Genomic DNA, 26632 nt, shown 5'->3' on the forward strand with positions numbered 1-26632 from the left:
GATTACACGCTCTACACTTTACCTGACGAATGCCACATGCTCCTTTCACATGTTGATTACAACCTTGAATGGTATATTTATAAGCCCATGTTAGTCAACAGGACAGTCAAAATACCGCAGGAAAATGTTGCTACAGCTCCTTTCCACCCTACTGGTGTGGAGATCAGCGTTCTCTGACACAACTGTCACAATCTACAACGAGTGGCTTTCCCAGGGTGGACGTGTCCATTATGAAGTTGAACGATGGAACAAAATCAATGGTCTCACCCACCTGAACCTAATTCCAAAGTGTAAGGCTATTGGAACGGCTGCCGGGCGTTGGGTGAACAGAGACATACAGCTATTTACAAATGTACGTATAAAGTAAACCTCATCATATTCTGTGAAGGTAGCCAAACTACTGTGACTGCGCATGGTCCCTAGTATACTAATATCCTTTTAGTTGCTGATCATCAACAGCCTGGTTTCTATTGTATTGTTACATATGATGATATATTTTATGGTTCCATACTAGTTTTAAAGCAACATCTTTGATAACGAAGATATTTTAGGGACTTAAGCTTTCGGGATTACTGCAGATGCCTTCACAAGGTAAAGATTCCGAAACATGTGGAAACATTGTGTTGGAAAGAACGATGACGCTTAAATCGATTAAAATATCTTGGTCATCTATGACAACTTCTAAATCCTTCTAAAAGACATCAAGAAAACATCTTTGATAGTATACTTATACTGATTCAAAAAAAAATTTCACAAAATGTAATTTTAAAAGTAAAAAGTCCTTTTTCTCTGATGATACATCTTTGTATCCGAAATGGGATCCCTATCTTTCGACTTTAGAGAAAACGTTAGCAAATCACACTCAAACCTATCCATTCGTCGTGCAAATGGCGTTAATTTCAAATCAGGTTTTGCACGTGCAGTCGATCACGTGATCTTCGCATCGAAGTTTTCTTCATTTGTACGTGTGAGCATTGACCTCAAGAATTGAAAAAAAATTTTCAAACCACTGTTCCAACGGTACTTTAAATGCCACGGCTGTCAAATGTGCAACGTGAACGTGCCGTTGGCATGTTGCAAGCGGGATGATCAGTTATTAACGTCACAAGAGCAATGTGATGCAGCCGTCGTACTGTGTATGACTTGCGAGGTCGTCTACAACAAACTGGCACCACTTCTGATCGCCCCAGGTCGGGTCGTCCACTTGTGACGTCACGAGCAGAAGACCATCAAATCGTCCTATGTCACCTACGTGACAGATTTCTGCCGGCTACATGCACCAGGGCTGAGATGTTTAGAGATCAACTGTCCTCACAGACCATCGGTTCCGGGCTGCCAATCCCCATTTAAATTTTTGTCCTTGTGACTTGACATTTGTATACCTATGTTTTGGAACGGCGGTGAAGCCTAATGGAACTAGTTGTGGCACTGTCAGTGTATGGAGTACATCACACAGATCTCAGCAATCCAATAATCACAATATAACCATCTTACCATCTCTTGTTCTTATAGTGGCCTAAAGAAAGAATGTCACTTAGTATATTTTACCGTTCATTGATGTCTGGGTATTTGTGTTTTGTTTTGTTTTTTGTTTTGTTTGTTTTTTGGGGTTTTTTTGTTTGTTTTTTTGGGGGTTTGTTTTTGTTTTGTTTTTTTCGGGGGGGTGTTTTTGTTTTTCGTTTTGGGAGATTTGTGGGTTCTTTTCGGTGTTTTATATTTTTTATTCATATTTTTTTGGTTTTTGGTTTTATTTGTTTTGGGTTTCGTTTTTTCTTTCGTTTTTGTTTTTTGTTGTTTTTTTAAATTGATTTTTGGGGGGTCCTGTTTTTTGCTTTTTTTTTGGGGGGGGGGGGGGGGGGTCTTTTTAAAATAACAAAATATATATGTTGCATACCAAAAACATTTGTAGTCTCTATGACTTAAATACTACTGATGTCAATCTAAATTTTAACCCACTCACTATATCTGTAGAGTAGATCTTTAGGTTTGACTGTTTTGAATCAGGTTCTTGCTTATCATATGATATTAGCTCTCGCCAAGATAAGTGATCGTAAGTAAACTGTTGATGTATCTGGCACAAATTTCTGTATCTTAAATAACTTCAAGTCTCCATATTTCAACAATATATGTCTCACATGACACCATGGGTGGGTGAAGCATGAAATATTTCACTGTGGTCTTTTAAGCAGAAAACCACGCCAGCAAATAACTTAACCGCAGTGGAGTGAAAGATTTTTTACTTCCACGCCACTCTCAGAAAAAATCAACTTTCATGTCGGTGGTCTGACATTATCGAGTCTGGACCAGATAATGGTTATTATTTCATTGTTATTTTTTATTCAGTGGCCCCAAAGTTCAAGTCACCATGGTTATCCAGACCCCACCCATCTTCAGGACCACGCACTTCAGTCAAAGTCATTCACGTATTACATGCAACAACTAGCTAACTATGGGAATAACATCTCCGACATGGTCTGGAACATACAAGGTATGTACTGCCGCTAAATGTACATGCAACAACTAGCTAACTATGGGAATAACATCTCCGACATGGTCTGGAACATACAAGGTATGTACTGCCTCTAAATTTACATGCAACAACTACCTAACTACGGTAATAACATCTCCGACAAGGTCTGGAACATACAAGGTATGTAATGCCGCTAAATATACATGCAACAACTAGCTAACTATGGGAACAACATCTCCGACATGGTCTGGAACATACAAGGTATGTAATGCCTCTAAATGTACATGCAACAACTACCTAACTATGGGAATAACATCTCCGACATGGTCTGGAACATACAAGGTATGTAATGCCTCTAAAATGTACATGCAACAACTAGCTAACTACGGGAATACCATCTCCGACATGGTCTGGAACATACAAGGTATGTAATGCCGCTAAATGTACATGCAACAACTAGCTAACTATGGGAATAACATCTCCGACATGGTCTGGAACATACAAGGTATGTAATGCCTCTAAATGTACATGCAACAACTAGCTAACTATGGGAATACCATTTCCGACATGGTCTGGAACATACAAGGTATGTAATGCCGCTAAATGTACATGCAACAACTAGCTAACTATGGGAATAACATCTCCGACATGGTCTGGAACATACAAGGTATGTAATGCCGCTAAATGTACATGCAACAACTAGCTAACTACGGGAATACCATCTCCGACATGGTCTGGAACATACAAGGTATGTAATGCCTCTAAATGTACATGCAACAGCTACTTAACTATGGGCATAACATCTCCGACATAGTCTGGAACATACAAGGTATGTACTGCCTCTAAATGTACATGCAACAACTAGCTAACTATGGGAATAACATCTCCGACATGGTCTGGAACATACAAGGTATGTAATGCCGCTAAATTTACATGCAACAACTACCTAACTACGGGAATACCATCTCCGACATGGTCTGGAACATACAAGGTATGTAATGCCGCTAAATGTACATGCAACAACTAGCTAACTATGGGAATAACATCTCCGACATGGTCTGGAACATACAAGGTATGTACTGCCTCTAAATGTACATGCAACAACTAGCTAACTATGGGAATAACATCTCCGACATGGTCTGGAACATACAAGGTATGTAATGCCGCTAAATTTACATGCAACAACTACCTAACTACGGGAATACCATCTCCGACATGGTCTGGAACATACAAGGTATGTAATGCCGCTAAATGTACATGCAACAACTAGCTAACAACGGGAATAACATCTCCGACATGGTCTGGAACATACAAGGTATGTAATGCCGCTAAATGTACATGCAACAACTAGCTAACTATGGGAATAACATCTCCAACATGGTCTGGAACATACAAGGTATGTAATGCCGCTAAATGTACATGCAACAACTAGCTAACTATGGGAATAACATCTCCGACATGGTCTGGAACATACAAGGTATGTACTGCCTCTAAATGTACATGCAACAACTAGCTAACTATGGGAATAACATCTCCGACATGGTCTGGAACATACAAGGTATGTAATGCCTCTAAATGTACATGCAACAGCTACTTAACTATGGGCATAACATCTCCGACATAGTCTGGAACATACAAGGTATGTACTGCCTCTAAATGTACATGCAACAACTAGCTAACTATGGGAATAACATCTCCGACATGGTCTGGAACATACAAGGTATGTAATGCCGCTAAATTTACATGCAACAACTACCTAACTACGGGAATACCATCTCCGACATGGTCTGGAACATACAAGGTATGTAATGCCGCTAAATGTACATGCAACAACTAGCTAACTATGGGAATAACATCTCCGACATGGTCTGGAACATACAAGGTATGTACTGCCTCTAAATGTACATGCAACAACTAGCTAACTATGGGAATAACATCTCCGACATGGTCTGGAACATACAAGGTATGTAATGCCGCTAAATTTACATGCAACAACTACCTAACTACGGGAATACCATCTCCGACATGGTCTGGAACATACAAGGTATGTAATGCCGCTAAATGTACATGCAACAACTAGCTAACAACGGGAATAACATCTCCGACATGGTCTGGAACATACAAGGTATGTAATGCCGCTAAATGTACATGCAACAACTAGCTAACTATGGGAATAACATCTCCAACATGGTCTGGAACATACAAGGTATGTAATGCCGCTAAATGTACATGCAACAACTAGCTAACTATGGGAATAACATCTCCGACATGGTCTGGAACATACAAGGTATGTACTGCCTCTAAATGTACATGCAACAACTAGCTAACTATGGGAATAACATCTCCGACATGGTCTGGAACATACAAGGTATGTAATGCCTCTAAATGTACATGCAACAACTAGCTAACTATGGGAATAACATCTCCAACATGGTCTGGAACATACAAGGTATGTAATGCCTCTAAATCTACATGCAACAACTAGCTAACTACGGGAATAACATCTCCGACATGGTCTGGAACATACAAGGTATGTAATCCCGCTAAATGTACATGCAACAACTAGCTAACTATGGGAATAACATCTCCGACATGGTTTCGAACATACAAGGTATGTAATGCCGCTAAATGTACATGCAACAACTAGCTAACTATGGGAATAACATCTCCGACATGGTCTGGAACATACAAGGTATGTACTGCCTCTAAATGTACATGCAACAACTAGCTAACTATGGGAATAACATCTCCGACATGGTCTGGAACATACAAGGTATGTAATGCCTCTAAATGTACATGCAACAACTAGCTAACTATGGGAATAACATCTCCGACATGGTCTGGAACATACAAGGTATGTAATGCCTCTAAATGTACATGCAACAACTAGCTAACTATGGGAATAACATCTCCGACATGGTCTGGAACATACAAGGTATGTAATGCCTCTAAAATGTACATGCAACAACTAGCTAACTATGGGAATAACATCTCCGACATGGTCTGGAACATACAAGGTATGTAATCCCGCTAAATGTACATGCAACAACTAGCTAACTATGGGAATAACATCTCCGACATGGTTTGGAACATACAAGGTATGTAATGCCGCTAAATGTACATGCAACAACTAGCTAACTATGGGAATAACATCTCCGACATGGTCTGGAACATACAAGGTATGTAATGCCGCTAAATGTACATGCAACAACTAGCTAACTATGGGAATAACATCTCCGACATGGTCTGGAACATACAAGGTATGTACTGCCTCTAAATGTACATGCAACAACTAGCTAACTATGGGAATAACATCTCCGACATGGTCTGGAACATACAACGTATGTAATGCCTCTAAATGTACATGCAACAACTAGCTACCTATGGGAATAACATCTCCGACATGGTCTGGAACATACAAGGTATGTAATGCCTCTAAATGTACATGCAACAACTAGCTAACTATGGGAATAACATCTCCAACATGGTCTGGAACATACAAGGTATGTAATGCCGCTAAATGTACATGCAACAACTAGCTAACTATGGGAATAACATCTCCGACATGGTCTGGAACATACAAGGTATGTAATGCCGCTAAATGTACATGCAACAACTAGCTAACTATGGGAATAACATCTCCGACATGGTCTGGAACAAACAAGGTATGTAATGCCTCTAAATCTACATGCAACAACTAGCTAACTACGGGAATAACATCTCCGACATGGTCTGGAACATACAAGGTATGTAATGCCGCTAAATGTACATGCAACAACTAGCTAACTATGGGAATAACATCTCCGACATGGTCTGGAACATACAAGGTATGTAATGCCGCTAAATGTACATGCAACAACTAGCTAACTATGGGAATAACATCTCCGACATGGTCTGGAACATACAAGGTATGTACTGCCTCTAAATGTACATGCAACAACTACCTATCTACGGGAATAACATCTCCGACATGGTCTGGAACAGACAAGGTATGTAATGCCTCTAAATGTACATGCAACAACTAGCTAACTATGGGAACAACATCTCCGACATGGTCTGGAACATACAAGGTATGTAATGCCGCTAAATGTACATGCAACAACTAGCTAACTATGGGAACAACATCTCCGACATGGTCTGGAACATACAAGGTATGTAATGCCGCTAAATGTACATGCAACAACTAGCTACCTATGGGAACAACATCTCCGACATGGTCTGGAACATACAAGGTATGTAATGCCTCTAAATGTACATGCAACAACTACCTAACTACGGGAATAACATCTCCGACATGGTCTGGAACATACAAGGTATGTAATGCCTCTAAATGTACATGCAACAACTAGCTAACTATGGGAATAACATCTCCGACATGGTCTGGAACAAACAAGGTATGTAATGCCTCTAAATCTACATGCAACAACTAGCTAACTACGGGAATAACATCTCCGACATGGTCTGGAACATACAAGGTATGTAATGCCGCTAAATGTACATGCAACAACTAGCTAACTATGGGAATAACATCTCCGACATGGTCTGGAACATACAAGGTATGTAATGCCGCTAAATGTACATGCAACAACTAGCTAACTATGGGAATAACATCTCCGACATGGTCTGGAACATACAAGGTATGTACTGCCTCTAAATGTACATGCAACAACTACCTATCTACGGGAATACCATCTCCGACATGGTCTGGAACATACAAGGTATGTAATGCCTCTAAATGTACATGCAACAACTAGCTAACTATGGGAACAACATCTCCGACATGGTCTGGAACATACAAGGTATGTAATGCCGCTAAATGTACATGCAACAACTAGCTAACTATGGGAACAACATCTCCGACATGGTCTGGAACATACAAGGTATGTAATGCCGCTAAATGTACATGCAACAACTAGCTACCTATGGGAACAACATCTCCGACATGGTCTGGAACATACAAGGTATGTAATGCCTCTAAATGTACATGCAACAACTACCTAACTACGGGAATAACATCTCCGACATGGTCTGGAACATACAACGTATGTAATGCCTCTAAATGTACATGCAACAACTAGCTAACTACGGGAATAACATCTCCGACATGGTCTGGAACATACAAGGTATGTAATGCCTCTAAATGTACATGCAACAACTAGCTAACTATGGGAATAACATCTCCAACATGGTCTGGAACATACAAGGTATGTAATGCCGCTAAATGTACATGCACCAACTAGCTAACTATGGGAATAACATCTAAGACATGGTCTGGAACATACAAGGTATGTAATGCCGCTAAATGTACATGCAATAATTAGCTAACTATGGGAATAACATCTCCGACATGGTCTGGAACATACAAGGTATGTAATGCCTCTAAATGTACATGCAACAACTAGCTAACTATGGGAATAACATCTCCGACATGGTCTGGAACATACAACGTATGTAATGCCGCTAAATGTACATGCAACAACTAGCTAACTATGGGAATAACATCTCCGACATGGTCTGGAACATACAAGGTATGTAATGCCTCTAAATGTACATGCAACAACTAGCTACCTATGGGAATAACATCTCCGACATGGTCTGGAACAAACAAGGTATGTAATGCCTCTAAATCTACATGCAACAACTAGCAAGAACTAGCTAACTATGGGAATAACATCTCCGACATGGTCTGGAACATACAAGGTATGTAATGCCTCTAAATGTACATGCAACAACTAGCTAACTATGGGAATAACATCTCCGACATGGTCTGGAACATACAAGGTATGTAATGCCGCTAAATGTACATGCAACAACTAGCTAACTATGGGAATAACATCTCCGACATGGTCTGGAACATACAAGGTATGTAATGCCTCTAAATGTACATGCAACAACTAGCTAACTATGGGAATAACATCTCCGACATGGTCTGGAACAAACAAGGTATGTAATGCCTCTAAATCTACATGCAACAACTAGCTAACTACGGGAATAACATCTCCGACATGGTCTGGAACATACAAGGTATGTAATGCCGCTAAATGTACATGCAACAACTAGCTAACTATGGGAATAACATCTCCGACATGGTCTGGAACATACAAGGTATGTAATGCCGCTAAATGTACATGCAACAACTAGCTAACTATGGGAATAACATCTCCGACATGGTCTGGAACAAACAAGGTATGTAATGCCTCTAAATGTACATGCAACAACTAGCTAACTACGGGAAAAACATCTCCGACATGGTCTGGAACATACAAGGTATGTAATGCCGCTAAATGTACATGCAACAACTAGCTAACTATGGGAATAACATCTCCGACATGGTCTGGAACATACAAGGTATGTAATGCCGCTAAATGTACATGCAACAACTAGCTAACTATGGGAATAACATCTCCGACATGGTCTGGAACATACAAGGTATGTACTGCCTCTAAATGTACATGCAACAACTACCTATCTACGGGAATACCATCTCCGACATGGTCTGGAACATACAAGGTATGTAATGCCTCTAAATGTACATGCAACAACTAGCTAACTATGGGAACAACATCTCCGACATGGTCTGGAACATACAAGGTATGTAATGCCGCTAAATGTACATGCAACAACTAGCTAACTATGGGAACAACATCTCCGACATGGTCTGGAACATACAAGGTATGTAATGCCGCTAAATGTACATGCAACAACTAGCTACCTATGGGAACAACATCTCCGACATGGTCTGGAACATACAAGGTATGTAATGCCTCTAAATGTACATGCAACAACTACCTAACTACGGGAATAACATCTCCGACATGGTCTGGAACATACAAGGTATGTAATGCCTCTAAATGTACATGCAACAACTAGCTAACTATGGGAATAACATCTCCGACATGGTCTGGAACAAACAAGGTATGTAATGCCTCTAAATCTACATGCAACAACTAGCTAACTACGGGAATAACATCTCCGACATGGTCTGGAACATACAAGGTATGTAATGCCGCTAAATGTACATGCAACAACTAGATAACTATGGGAATAACATCTCCGACATGGTCTGGGACATACAAGGTATGTAATGCCGCTAAATGTACATGCAACAACTAGCTAACTATGGGAATAACATCTCCGACATGGTCTGGAACATACAAGGTATGTACTGCCTCTAAATGTACATGCAACAACTACCTATCTACGGGAATACCATCTCCGACATGGTCTGGAACATACAAGGTATGTAATGCCTCTAAATGTACATGCAACAACTAGCTAACTATGGGAACAACATCTCCGACATAGTCTGGAACATACAAGGTATGTAATGCCGCTAAATGTACATGCAACAACTAGCTAACTATGGGAATAACATCTCCAACATGGTCTGGAACATACAAGGTATGTAATGCCGCTAAATGTACATGCACCAACTAGCTAACTATGGGAACAACATCTAAGACATGGTCTGGAACATACAAGGTATGTAATGCCGCTAAATGTACATGCAACAACTAGCTAACTATGGGAATAACATCTCCGACATGGTCTGGAACATACAAGGTATGTAATGCCGCTAAATGTACATGCAACAACTAGCTATCTATGGGAATAACATCTCCGACATGGTCTGGAACATACAAGGTATGTAATGCCTCTAAATGTACATGCAACAACTAGCTAACTATGGGAATAACATCTCCGACATGGTCTGGAACAAACAAGGTATGTAATGCCTCTAAATCTATATGCAACAACTAGCTAACTACGGGAATAACATCTCCGACATGGTCTGGAACATACAAGGTATGTAACGCCGCTAAATGTACATGCAACAACTAGCTAACTATGGGAATAACATCTCCGACATGGTCTGGAACATACAAGGTATGTAATGCCTCTAAATGTACATGCAACAACTACCTAACTACGGGATTAACATCTCCGACATGGTCTGGAACATACAAGGTATGTAATGCCTCTAAATGTACATGCAACAACTAGCTAACTATGGGAATAACATCTCCGACATGGTCTGGAACAAACAAGGTATGTAATGCCTCTAAATCTACATGCAACAACTAGCTAACTACGGGAATAACATCTCCGACATGGTCTGGAACATACAAGGTATGTAACGCCGCTAAATGTACATGCAACAACTAGCTAACTATGGGAATAACATCTCCGACATGGTCTGGAACATACAAGGTATGTAATGCCTCTAAATCTATATGCAACAACTAGCTAACTACGGGAATAACATCTCCGACATGGTCTGGAACATACAAGGTATGTAACGCCGCTAAATGTACATGCAACAACTAGCTAACTATGGGAATAACATCTCCGACATGGTCTGGAACATACAAGGTATGTAATGCCTCTAAATGTACATGCAACAACTACCTAACTACGGGATTAACATCTCCGACATGGTCTGGAACATACAAGGTATGTAATGCCTCTAAATGTACATGCAACAACTAGCTAACTATGGGAATAACATCTCCGACATGGTCTGGAACAAACAAGGTATGTAATGCCTCTAAATCTACATGCAACAACTAGCTAACTACGGGAATAACATCTCCGACATGGTCTGGAACATACAAGGTATGTAATGCCGCTAAATGTACATGCAACAACTAGCTAACTATGGGAATAACATCTCCGACATGGTCTGGAACATACAAGGTATGTAATGCCGCTAAATGTACATGCAACAACTAGCTAACTATGGGAATAACATCTCCGACATGGTCTGGAACATACAAGGTATGTACTGCCTCTAAATGTACATGCAACAACTACCTATCTACGGGAATACCATCTCCGACATGGTCTGGAACAGACAAGGTATGTAATGCCTCTAAATGTACATGCAACAACTAGCTAACTATGGGAACAACATCTCCGACATGGTCTGGAACATACAAGGTATGTAATGCCGCTAAATGTACATGCAACAACTAGCTAACTATGGGAACAACATCTCCGACATGGTCTGGAACATACAAGGTATGTAATGCCGCTAAATGTACATGCAACAACTAGCTACCTATGGGAACAACATCTCCGACATGGTCTGGAACATACAAGGTATGTAATGCCTCTAAATGTACATGCAACAACTACCTAACTACGGGAATAACATCTCCGACATGGTCTGGAACATACAAGGTATGTAATGCCGCTAAATGTACATGCAACAACTAGCTAACTATGGGAATAACATCTCCGACATGGTCTGGAACAAACAAGGTATGTAATGCCTCTAAATCTACATGCAACAACTAGCTAACTACGGGAATAACATCTCCGACATGGTCTGGAACATACAAGGTATGTAATGCCGCTAAATGTACATGCAACAACTAGCTAACTATGGGAATAACATCTCCGACATGGTCTGGAACATACAAGGTATGTAATGCCGCTAAATGTACATGCAACAACTAGCTAACTATGGGAATAACATCTCCGACATGGTCTGGAACATACAAGGTATGTACTGCCTCTAAATGTACATGCAACAACTACCTATCTACGGGAATACCATCTCCGACATGGTCTGGAACATACAAGGTATGTAATGCCTCTAAATGTACATGCAACAACTAGCTAACTATGGGAACAACATCTCCGACATGGTCTGGAACATACAAGGTATGTAATGCTGCTAAATGTACATGCAACAACTAGCTAACTATGGGAACAACATCTCCGACATGGTCTGGAACATACAAGGTATGTAATGTCGCTAAATGTACATGCAACAACTAGCTACCTATGGGAACAACATCTCCGACATGGTCTGGAACATACAAGGTACGTAATGCCTCTAAATGTACATGCAACAACTACCTAACTACGGGAATAACATCTCCGACATGGTCTGGAACATACAACGTATGTAATGCCTCTAAATGTACATGCAACAACTAGCTAACTACGGGAATAACATCTCCGACATGGTCTGGAACATACAAGGTATGTAATGCCTCTAAATGTACATGCAACAACTAGCTAACTATGGGAATAACATCTCCAACATGGTCTGGAACATACAAGGTATGTAATGCCGCTAAATGTACATGCACCAACTAGCTAACTATGGGAATAACATCTAAGACATGGTCTGGAACATACAAGGTATGTAATGCCGCTAAATGTACATGCAATAACTAGCTAACTATGGGAATAACATCTCCGACATGGTCTGGAACATACAAGGTATGTAATGCCTCTAAATGTACATGCAACAACTAGCTAACTATGGGAATAACATCTCCGACATGGTCTGGAACATACAAGGTATGTAATGCCGCTAAATGTACATGCAACAACTAGCTAACTATGGGAATAACATCTCCGACATGGTCTGGAACATACAAGGTATGTAATGCCTCTAAATGTACATGCAACAACTAGCTAACTATGGGAATAACATCTCCGACATGGTCTGGAACAAACAAGGTATGTAATGCCTCTAAATCTACATGCAACAACTAGCTAACTACGGGAATAACATCTCCGACATGGTCTGGAACATACAAGGTATGTAATGCCGCTAAATGTACATGCAACAACTAGCTAACTATGGGAATAACATCTCCGACATGGTCTGGAACATACAAGGTATGTAATGCCTCTAAATGTACATGCAACAACTAGCTAACTATGGGAATAACATCTCCAACATGGTCTGGAACATACAAGGTATGTAATGCCGCTAAATGTACATGCAACAACTAGCTAACTATGGGAATAACATCTCCGACATGGTCTGGAACATACAAGGTATGTAATGCCTCTAAATGTACATGCAACAACTAGCTAACTATGGGAATAACATCTCCGACATGGTCTGGAACATACAACGTATGTAATGCCTCTAAATGTACATGCAACAACTAGCTAACTATGGGAATAACATCTCCGACATGGTCTGGAACATACAAGGTATGTAATGCCGCTAAATGTACATGCAATAACTAGCTAACTATGGGAATAACATCTCCGACATGGTCTGGAACATACAAGGTATGTAATGCCTCTAAATGTACATGCAACAACTAGCTAACTATGGGAACAACATCTCCGACATGGTCTGGAACATACAAGGTATGTAATGCCGCTAAATGTACATGCAACAACTAGCTAACTATGGGAATAACATCTCCAACATGGTCTGGAACATACAAGGTATGTAATGCCGCTAAATGTACATGCAACAACTAGCTAACTATGGGAATAACATCTAAGACATGGTCTGGAACATACAAGGTATGTAATGCCGCTAAATGTACATGCAATAACTAGCTAACTATGGGAATAACATCTAAGACATGGTCTGGAACATACAAGGTACGTAATGCCTCTAAATGTACATGCAACAACTACCTAACTACGGGAATAACATCTCCGACATGGTCTGGAACATACAACGTATGTAATGCCTCTAAATGTACATGCAACAACTAGCTAACTACGGGAATAACATCTCCGACATGGTCTGGAACATACAAGGTATGTAATGCCTCTAAATGTACATGCAACAACTAGCTAACTATGGGAATAACATCTCCAACATGGTCTGGAACATACAAGGTATGTAATGCCGCTAAATGTACATGCACCAACTAGCTAACTATGGGAATAACATCTAAGACATGGTCTGGAACATACAAGGTATGTAATGCCGCTAAATGTACATGCAATAACTAGCTAACTATGGGAATAACATCTCCGACATGGTCTGGAACATACAAGGTATGTAATGCCTCTAAATGTACATGCAACAACTAGCTAACTATGGGAATAACATCTCCGACATGGTCTGGAACATACAAGGTATGTAATGCCGCTAAATGTACATGCAACAACTAGCTAACTATGGGAATAACATCTCCGACATGGTCTGGAACATACAAGGTATGTAATGCCTCTAAATGTACATGCAACAACTAGCTAACTATGGGAATAACATCTCCGACATGGTCTGGAACAAACAAGGTATGTAATGCCTCTAAATCTACATGCAACAACTAGCTAACTACGGGAATAACATCTCCGACATGGTCTGGAACATACAAGGTATGTAATGCCGCTAAATGTACATGCAACAACTAGCTAACTATGGGAATAACATCTCCGACATGGTCTGGAACATACAAGGTATGTAATGCCTCTAAATGTACATGCAACAACTAGCTAACTATGGGAACAACATCTCCAACATGGTCTGGAACATACAAGGTATGTAATGCCGCTAAATGTACATGCAACAACTAGCTAACTATGGGAATAACATCTCCGACATGGTCTGGAACATACAAGGTATGTAATGCCTCTAAATGTACATGCAACAACTAGCTAACTATGGGAATAACATCTCCGACATGGTCTGGAACATACAAGGTATGTAATGCCGCTAAATGTACATGCAACAACTAGCTAACTATGGGAATAACATCTCCAACATGGTCTGGAACATACAAGGTATGTAATGCCGCTAAATGTACATGCAACAACTAGCTAACTATGGGAATAACATCTCCGACATGGTCTGGAACATACAAGGTATGTAATGCCGCTAAATGTACATGCAATAACTAGCTAACTATGGGAATAACATCTCCGACATGGTCTGGAACATACAAGGTATGTAATGCCTCTAAATGTACATGCAACAACTAGCTAACTATGGGAACAACATCTCCGACATGGTCTGGAACATACAAGGTATGTAATGCCGCTAAATGTACATGCAACAACTAGCTAACTATGGGAATAACATCTCCGACATGGTCTGGAACATACAAGGTATGTAATGCCTCTAAATGTACATGCAACAACTAGCTAGCTATGGGAATAACATCTCCGACATGGTCTGGAACAAACAAGGTATGTAATGCCTCTAAATCTACATGCAACAACTAGCTAACTACGGGAATAACATCTCCGACATGGTCTGGAACATACAAGGTATGTAATGCCGCTAAATGTACATGCAACAACTAGCTAACTATGGGAATAACATCTCCGACATGGTCTGGAACATACAAGGTATGTAATGCCGCTAAATGTACATGCAACAACTAGCTAACTATGGGAATAACATCTCCGACATGGTCTGGAACATACAAGGTATGTAATGCCTCTAAATGTACATGCAACAACTAGCTAGCTATGGGAATAACATCTCCGACATGGTCTGGAACAAACAAGGTATGTAATGCCTCTAAATCTACATGCAACAACTAGCTAACTACGGGAATAACATCTCCGACATGGTCTGGAACATACAAGGTATGTAACGCCGCTAAATGTACATGCAACAACTAGCTAACTATGGGAACAACATCTCCGACATGGTCTGGAACATACAAGGTATGTAATGCCTCTAAATGTACATGCAACAACTACCTAACTACGGGAATAACATCTCCGACATGGTCTGGAACATACAAGGTATGTAATGCCTCTAAATGTACATGCAACAACTAGCTAACTATGGGAATAACATCTCCGACATGGTCTGGAACAAACAAGGTATGTAATGCCTCTAAATGTACATGCAACAACTAGCTAACTACGGGAATAACATCTCCGACATGGTCTGGAACATACAAGGTATGTAATGCCGCTAAATGTACATGCAACAACTAGCTAACTATGGGAATAACATCTCCGACATGGTCTGAAACATACAAGGTATGTAATGCCGCTAAATGTACATGCAACAACTAGCTAACTATGGGAATAACATCTCCGACATGGTCTGGAACATACAAGGTATGTACTGCCTCTAAATGTACATGCAACAACTACCTATCTACGGGAATACCATCTCCGACATGGTCTGGAACATACAAGGTATGTAATGCCTCTAAATGTACATGCAACAACTAGCTAACTATGGGAACAACATCTCCGACATGGTCTGGAACATACAAGGTATGTAATGCCGCTAAATGTACATGCAACAACTAGCTAACTATGGGAACAACATCTCCGACATGGTCTGGAACATACAAGGTATGTAATGCCGCTAAATGTACATGCAACAACTAGCTACCTATGGGAACAACATCTCCGACATGGTCTGGAACATACAAGGTATGTAATGCCTCTAAATGTACATGCAACAACTAGCTAACTATGGGAATAACATCTCCGACATGGTCTGGAACAAACAAGGTATGTAATGCCTCTAAATCTACATGCAACAACTAGCTAACTACGGGAATAACATCTCCGACATGGTCTGGAACATACAAGGTATGTAATGCCGCTAAATGTACATGCAACAACTAGCTAACTATGGGAATAACATCTCCGACATGGTCTGGAACATACAAGGTATGTAATGCCGCTAAATGTACATGCAACAACTAGCTAACTATGGGAATAACATCTCCGACATGGTCTGGAACATACAAGGTATGCACTGCCTCTAAATGTACATGCAACAACTACCTATCTACGGGAATACCATCTCCGACATGGTCTGGAACATACAAGGTATGTAATGCCTCTAAATGTACATGCAACAACTAGCTAACTATGGGAACAACATCTCCGACATAGTCTGGAACATACAAGGTATGTAATGCCGCTAAATGTACATGCAACAACTAGCTAACTATGGGAACAACATCTCCGACATGGTCTGGAACATACAAGGTATGTAATGCCGCTAAATGTACATGCAACAACTAGCTAACTATGGGAATAACATCTCCGACATGGTCTGGAACATACAAGGTATGTAATGCCTCTAAATGTACATGCAACAACTAGCTAACTATGGGAATAACATCTCCGACATGGTCTGGAACAAACAAGGTATGTAATGCCTCTAAATCTACATGCAACAACTAGCTAACTACGGGAATAACATCTCCGACATGGTCTGGAACATACAAGGTATGTAATGCCGCTAAATGTACATGCAACAACTAGCTAACTATGGGAATAACATCTCCGACATGGTCTGGAACATACAAGGTATGTAATGCCGCTAAATGTACATGCAACAACTAGCTAACTATGGGAATAACATCTCCGACATGGTCTGGAACATACAAGGTATGTAATGCCTCTAAATGTACATGCAACAACTAGCTAACTATGGGAATAACATCTCCGACATGGTCTGGAACAAACAAGGTATGTAATGCCTCTAAATCTACATGCAACAACTAGCTAACTACGGGAATAACATCTCCGACATGGTCTGGAACATACAAGGTATGTAACGCCGCTAAATGTACATGCAACAACTAGCTAACTATGGGAATAACATCTCCGACATGGTCTGGAACATACAAGGTATGTAATGCCTCTAAATGTACATGCAACAACTACCTAACTACGGGATTAACATCTCCGACATGGTCTGGAACATACAAGGTATGTAATGCCTCTAAATGTACATGCAACAACTAGCTAACTATGGGAATAACATCTCCGACATGGTCTGGAACAAACAAGGTATGTAATGCCTCTAAATCTACATGCAACAACTAGCTAACTACGGGAATAACATCTCCGACATGGTCTGGAACATACAAGGTATGTAATGCCGCTAAATGTACATGCAACAACTAGCTAACTATGGGAATAACATCTCCGACATGGTCTGGAACATACAAGGTATGTAATGCCGCTAAATGTACATGCAACAACTAGCTAACTATGGGAATAACATCTCCGACATGGTCTGGAACATACAAGGTATGTACTGCCTCTAAATGTACATGCAACAACTACCTATCTACGGGAATACCATCTCCGACATGGTCTGGAACATACAAGGTATGTAATGCCTCTAAATGTACATGCAACAACTAGCTAACTATGGGAACAACATCTCCGACATGGTCTGGAACATACAAGGTATGTAATGCCGCTAAATGTACATGCAACAACTAGCTAACTATGGGAACAACATCTCCGACATGGTCTGGAACATACAAGGTATGTAATGCCCCTAAATGTACATGCAACAACTAGCTACCTATGGGAACAACATCTCCGACATGGTCTGGAACATACAAGGTATGTACTGCCTCTAAATGTACATGCAACAACTACCTAACTACGGGAATAACATCTCCGACATGGTCTGGAACATACAAGGTATGTAATGCCTCTAAATGTACATGCAACAACTAGCTAACTATGGGAATAACATCTCCGACATGGTCTGGAACAAACAAGGTATGTAATGCCTCTAAATCTACATGCAACAACTAGCTAACTACGGGAATAACATCTCCGACATGGTCTGGAACATACAAGGTATGTAATGCCGCTAAATGTACATGCAACAACTAGCTAACTATGGGAATAACATCTCCGACATGGTCTGGAACATACAAGGTATGTAATGCCGCTAAATGTACATGCAACAACTAGCTAACTATGGGAATAACATCTCCGACATGGTCTGGAACATACAAGGTATGTACTGCCTCTAAATGTACATGCAACAACTACCTATCTACGGGAATACCATCTCCGACATGGTCTGGAACATACAAGGTATGTAATGCCTCTAAATGTACATGCAACAACTAGCTAACTATGGGAACAACATCTCCGACATGGTCTGGAACATACAAGGTATGTAATGCCGCTAAATGTACATGCAACAACTAGCTAACTATGGGAACAACATCTCCGACATGGTCTGGAACATACAAGGTATGTAATGCCGCTAAATGTACATGCAACAACTAGCTACCTATAGGAACAACATCTCCGACATGGTCTGGAACATACAAGGTATGTAATGCCTCTAAATGTACATGCAACAACTACCTAACTACGGGAATAACATCTCCGACATGGTCTGGAACATACAACGTATGTAATGCCTCTAAATGTACATGCAACAACTAGCTAACTACGGGAATAACATCTCCGACATGGTCTGGAACATACAAGGTATGTAATGCCTCTAAATGTACATGCAACAACTAGCTAACTATGGGAATAACATCTCCAACATGGTCTGGAACATACAAGGTATGTAATGCCGCTAAATGTACATGCACCAACTAGCTAACTATGGGAATAACATCTCCGACATGGTCTGGAATATACAAGGTATGTAATGCCGCTAAATGTACATGCAATAACTAGCTAACTATGGGAATAACATCTCAGACATGGTCTGGAACATACAAGGTATGTAATGCCTCTAAATGTACATGCAACAACTAGCTAACTATGGGAATAACATCTCCGACATGGTCTGGAACATACAAGGTATGTAATGCCGCTAAATGTACATGCAACAACTAGCTAACTATGGGAATAACATCTCCGACATGGTCTGGAACATACAAGGTATGTAATGCCTCTAAATGTACATGCAACAACTAGCTAACTATGGGAATAACATCTCCGACATGGTCTGGAACAAACAAGGTATGTAATGCCTCTAAATCTACATGCAACAACTAGCTAACTACGGGAATAACATCTCCGACATGGTCTGGAACATACAAGGTATGTAATGCCGCTAAATGTACATGCAACAACTAGCTAACTATGGGAATAACATCTCCGACATGGTCTGGAACATACAAGGTATGTAATGCCGCTAAATGTACATGCAACAACTAGCTAACTATGGGAATAACATCTCCGACATGGTCTGGAACATACAAGGTATGTAATGCCTCTAAATGTACATGCAACAACTAGCTAACTATGGGAATAACATCTCCAACATGGTCTGGAACATACAAGGTATGTAATGCCGCTAAATGTACATGCAACAACTAGCTAACTATGGGAATAACATCTCCGACATGGTCTGGAACATACAAGGTATGTAATGCCTCTAAATGTACATGCAACAACTAGCTACCTATGGGAATAACATCTCCGACATGGTCTGGAACATACAAGGTATGTAATGCCGCTAAATGTACATGCAACAACTAGCTAACTATGGGAATAACATCTCCAACATGGTCTGGAACATACAAGGTATGTAATGCCGCTAAATGTACATGCAACAACTAGCTAACTATGGGAATAACATCTCCGACATGGTCTGTAACATACAAGGTATGTAATGCCGCTAAATGTACATGCAATAACTAGCTAACTATGGGAATAACATCTCCGACATTTTCTGGAACATACAAGGTATGTAATGCCTCTAAATGTACATGCAACAACTAGCTAACTATGGGAATAACATCTCCGACATGGTCTGGAACATACAAGGTATGTAATGCCGCTAAATGTACATGCAACAACTAGCTAACTATGGGAATAACATCTCCGACATGGTCTGGAACATACAAGGTATGTAATGCCTCTAAATGTACATGCAACAACTAGCTAACTATGGGAATAACATCTCCGACATGGTCTGGAACAAACAAGGTATGTAATGCCTCTAAATCTACATGCAACAACTAGCTATCTACGGGAATAACATCTCCGACATGGTCTGGAACATACAAGGTATGTAATGCCGCTAAATGTACATGCAACAACTAGCTAACTATGGGAATAACATCTCCGACATGGTCTGGAACATACAAGGTATGTAATGCCGCTAAATGTACATGCAACAACTAGCTAACTATGGGAATAACATCTCCGACATGGTCTGGAACATACAAGGTATGTACTGCCTCTAAATGTACATGCAACAACTACCTATCTACGGGAATACCATCTCCGACATGGTCTGGAACATACAAGGAATGTAATGCCTCTAAATGTACATGCAACAACTAGCTAACTATGGGAACAACATCTCCGACATGGTCTGGAACATACAAGGTATGTAATGCCTCTAAATGTACATGCAACAACTAGCTAACTACGGGAATAACATCTCCGACATGGTCTGGAACATACAAGGTATGTAATGCCGCTAAATGTACATGCAACAACTAGCTAACTATGGGAATAACATCTCCGACATGGTCTGGAACATACAAGGTATGTAATGCCGCTAAATGTACATGCAACAACTAGCTAACTATGGGAATAACATCTCCGACATGGCCTGGAACATACAAGGTATGTAATGCCGCTAAATGTACATGCAACAACTAGCTAACTATGGGAATAACATCTCCAACATGGTCTGGAACATACAAGGTATGTAATGCCGCTAAATGTACATGCAACAACTAGCTAACTATGGGAATAACATCTCCGACATGGTCTGGAACATACAAGGTATGTAATGCCTCTAAATGTATATGCAATAACTAGCTAACTATGGGAATAACATCTCCGACATGGTCTGGAACATACAAGGTATGTAATGCCTCTAAATGTACATGCAACAACTAGCTAACTATGGGAATAACATCTCCGACATGGTCTGGAACATACAAGGTATGTAATGCCGCTAAATGTACATGCAACAACTAGCTAACTATGGGAATAACATCTCCGACATGGTCTGGAACATACAAGGTATGTAATGCCTCTAAATGTACATGCAACAACTAGCTAACTATGGGAATAACATCTCCGACATGGTCTGGAACAAACAAGGTATGTAATGCCTCTAAATGTACATGCAACAACTAGCTAACTACGGGAATAACATCTCCGACATGGTCTGGAACATACAAGGTATGTAATGCCGCTAAATGTACATGCAACAACTAGCTAACTATGGGAATAACATCTCCGACATGGTCTGGAACATACAAGGTATGTAATGCCGCTAAATGTACATGCAACAACTAGCTACCTATGGGAATAACATCTCCGACATGGTCTGGAACATACAAGGTATGTAATGCCTCTAAATGTACATGCAACAACTACCTATCTACGGGAATACCATCTCCAACATGGTCTGGAACATACAAGGTATGTAATGCCTCTAAATGTACATGCAACAACTAGCTAACTATGGGAACAACATCTCCGACATGGTCTGGAACATACAAGGTATGTAATGCCTCTAAATGTACATGCAACAACTAGCTAACTACGGGAATAACATCTCCGACATGGTCTGGAACATACAAGGTATGTAATGCCGCTAAATGTACATGCAACAACTAGCTAACTATGGGAATAACATCTCCGACATGGTCTGGAACATACAAGGTATGTAATGCCGCTAAATGTACATGCAACAACTAGCTAACTATGGGAATAACATCTCCGACATGGCCTGGAACATACAAGGTATGTAATGCCGCTAAATGTACATGCAACAACTAGCTAACTATGGGAATAACATCTCCAACATGGTCTGGAACATACAAGGTATGTAATGCCGCTAAATGTACATGCAATAACTAGCTAACTATGGGAATACCATCTCCGACATGGTCTGGAACATACAAGGTATGTAATGCCTCTAAATGTACATGCAACAACTAGCTAACTATGGGAATAACATCTCCGACATGGTCTGGAACATACAAGGTATGTAATGCCGCTAAATGTACATGCAACAACTAGCTAGCTATGGGAATAACATCTCCGACATGGTCTGGAACATACAAGGTATGTAATGCCTCTAAATGTACATGCAACAACTAGCTAACTATGGGAATAACATCTCCGACATGGCCTCGAACATACAAGGTATGTAATGCCGCTAAATGTACATGCAACAACTAGCTAACTATGGGAATAACATCTCCGACATGGTCTGGAACATACAAGGTATGTAATGCCGCTAAATGTACGTGGAACAACTAGGTACTTGTGGGAATAACATCTCCGACATGGTCTGGAACATACAAGGTATGTAATGCCGCTAAATGTACATGCAACAACTAGCTACCTATGGGAATAACATCTCCGACATGGTCTGGAACATACAAGGTATGTAATGCCGCTAAATGTACATGCAACAACTAGCTAACTATGGGAATAACATCTCCGACATGGTCTGGAACATACAAGGTATGTAATGCCGCTAAATGTACATGCAACAACTAGCTAACTATGGGAATAACATCTCCGACATGGTCTGGAACATACAAGGTATGTAATGCCGCTAAATGTACATGCAACAACTAGCTAACTATGGGAATAACATCTCCGACATGGTCTGGAACATACAAGGTATGTAATGCCTCTAAATGTACATGCAACAACTAGCTAACTATGGGAATAACATCTCCGACATGGTCTGGAACATACGAGGTATGTAATGCCTCTAAATGTACATGCACGGCATGGTCTGGAACATACAAGGTGTGTAATGCCGCTAAATGTACATGCAACAGCTACCTAACTATGGGAATAACATCTCCGACATGGTCTGGAACATACAAGGTATGTAATGCCGCTAAATGTTTTCAAGAGGTATATAAACACCCTGATATACTTATTGTAAACTCATGACAAGGCCGTCATGGAACGGGTGTAACGTGCCAAAGGATAAACTGCGTGTTTCAATGTTCATTTTCTTTCCTTCGTATGAGGTACGCGTATTAATCAGTTGGCAGCAGAGTACCGATGGCGAAAGAGTTCTAAATGTCTACAATGTAACTATTCACATACGCTTATTTAACTTTGAAGATGTCCAACATACGGTGATAATGTTTGATGTTTGACGTACATTTTCTATCACTGCATATGGTCTTCCCATAAAGGTAGGAGCTGGCCCGCCTGGATAGGTAAGTCTCATCATCATGGCGGATTCCCAAACAACATTGACGCTGCATCAGAGTTTGTGTCGCTGATGGTTCAGAGTGCCAAGGACTACACAGGAGGTCGCCTTCCCCACATATTCGAGGTCATCAATGAACCTGACTGGTACGAAGATATTATTGACCCACAAACGAATATAGACTTTCACAGAGCCGTGGCCGACAAGTTGAAAAAAAGATTTGGAATGAAAGTTGCCGGACCGTCGTACACCAGTATGGCATTACGAAAATCAGACGAAAATAACTTTAGCTCATGGAAGAGAACTGCGAAGTTTCTGGACATGTCTCTTGATCACTTGGACTTTTTCTCTTTCCATTCCTACAACTATCTGCATATCTCAGGTGGAAATCACACCTACTTTGGAATGAACGAAGCTCGTCTGGTCGCTTCTCTTGACATGGTGGAGAATTATTCATATATGAAAAAAGGAAAGAACGTTCAGTTGGTTAACACTGAATTTGGATTAGGTCTGGGTAACCTGCAATCATTTGGCCCAAATTTTGAAAATGGAATGCTAGACTTTGAAACAATATACCAAGAAAATGGCTTCATGTTTACTTTCCTTAACCTGAGAGAATTTATCGACAGAGTTACCGTATTTCTCCTTTCAAATGAACAATTTCCAGGCCATACTGCCCTTCGAAAATCATTGTTTACCAGGGATGGTCATCCTCTTCAAAATACGAAATTCTTCACGTTTTGGAAAAACTTCATCAGTGATCAAAAGTTTCTACGAGTCTCAAGTCAGTACGATGGACAGGAGAGAATTGTTTCACCTCTTGCCCTTGCTAATCCTCGCACCAAAGAGATGGTGGTTCTACTCCACAACTATGGAAGTAAATCGCAGAATATAAAACTGGACTTTCCCAACAACTGGCTTAACCCTACCACGGGCGAAAAAACATGTGTTCTGTTCGAAAATGATAATCCATCTATTCATGCCAATTACCATTTCGACAGGTCTAAGCTTCATGGCACCGTCGGTCTGCCTGGATCGTCAACATGCTTCTACAAGTTTAAAACTAACTACAACTTTAATGGAATACGCACGGATAACGAGAACACATACTATGGCAAGAAAATGATCATCCCTATCAGCAACGGACATGCACAGACAACCATCGATCTACCCAGCTCCGGATACCATTCATCATATCTTAGACTAGGAATTAGCCGCGACAAGAATGCCAATGCAAAACCAAAGACCGTTGTCTTCAATGGCCACACGTTATCTTCAAGTTATATGCTGTTTGATGCCATGAAGGTTGACGGAAAAACAAAATGGAACGTGTGGGTGTTCAAAGTGCCTCAAGGACAGGTCCACAGGTCAAATACAGTCAGCATGACGTTTGACGGAAACGGTGGTCACGTGACATCCGTGGCACTGGTTGTTGGAAAATTTCATTAGATAAAATCCTCTTCCAGAACACAAGCTGTTGATTTAAATATTCTCAGACATGTAGATATACAAGTTCTTGCCGCACGGAGCGATACTGTTTGCTTAGACCTGCAAACCATAGATCTGTTACATAAAGAAAGATCGAAGTAAATAGAAAAGAATCATACATAAGGGAGTTGCAGTAATGAAGAACTTAGCTGATTTTAGAATATTCCAAAATTCAATACAGTCGTATCAGGATGCTGACATACAACCGGTCTTGAGCAACCATTGCTAAAATGAATGTTAGACAAGATAAGACATTTGGTAAAAGCCTTGGTAATTCTAGCAGACTTCCAGCTGAGGTTGCACAGCGATATATCCGTGAAGATCCGGTTTACACTGATCATCAGACCCTGTATTAACGAAGAAGAACTTTATTCTCATACATCACATGTAGGGACATAGAGAATATACAGATAATTCACTCAGTGAGTGAGTGAGTTAATATTTAACGTCACATCGGCAATATTGCAGCCATATCGTGACGAGAGCATTTAATGAGTAATTATGATAATACAAATGAATTAATAGCACTTACATTGTAAAACCCTGTCGACGAAGGACAGTAAAACTAACTAGAATATCACAGAATCCTTGTAGAATGTAAAACTAGTGAATAGACCTAAAACAATGCATCTATAGAGGACAGTACAATATATAAATGAGCTATAGGTTGCCAACAACTAGAGGTAGATCACCATACTAAGGACCATGGGGACTTACAGTACATTTGCTTCCTGCATGGACCCTAGTTGGATTTAGATCATCCCTTCAGCTGTTAGCAATTGTAGACAAATCTAGCCATAAACTAAAAACACACATTCTACGATTAAAAAGATGGAAAACTTAAATTTACTTCAAATGTTTTTGGACTTATGTACCCTCTCAGGAGGACAATTGTTTTACGGTACTTCAACCCCCTTTGAGGGTACAGCCACGAACGATTTGAGTTTCTAATTTAATCTTCCAATTTTAAAATATTTATCTATTTACAGTTCAATTAACAAATCTAATTCCTTTAAAAATGCAATAATTAAATG

At 40.3% G+C, this 26632-nt stretch overlaps 1 protein-coding gene across 1 annotated transcript; it reads left to right on the forward strand.

The window, feature by feature from the left end:
* On the forward strand, positions 1 to 25578 carry LOC137278354 (beta-porphyranase A-like). The gene is made up of 3 exons (XM_067810645.1): positions 1 to 352; positions 2344 to 2488; positions 24094 to 25578. The coding sequence occupies exons 1-3, from the start codon at positions 125 to 127 to the stop codon at positions 25557 to 25559; spliced, it is 1839 nt and encodes a 612-aa protein (XP_067666746.1). The 5' UTR covers positions 1 to 124; the 3' UTR covers positions 25560 to 25578.
* Positions 25579 to 26632: the final 1054 nt, after the last annotated feature.

This window comes from Haliotis asinina, chromosome 1 (genome assembly GCF_037392515.1).
Source record: "Haliotis asinina isolate JCU_RB_2024 chromosome 1, JCU_Hal_asi_v2, whole genome shotgun sequence".
NCBI lineage: Eukaryota > Metazoa > Mollusca > Gastropoda > Lepetellida > Haliotidae > Haliotis > Haliotis asinina.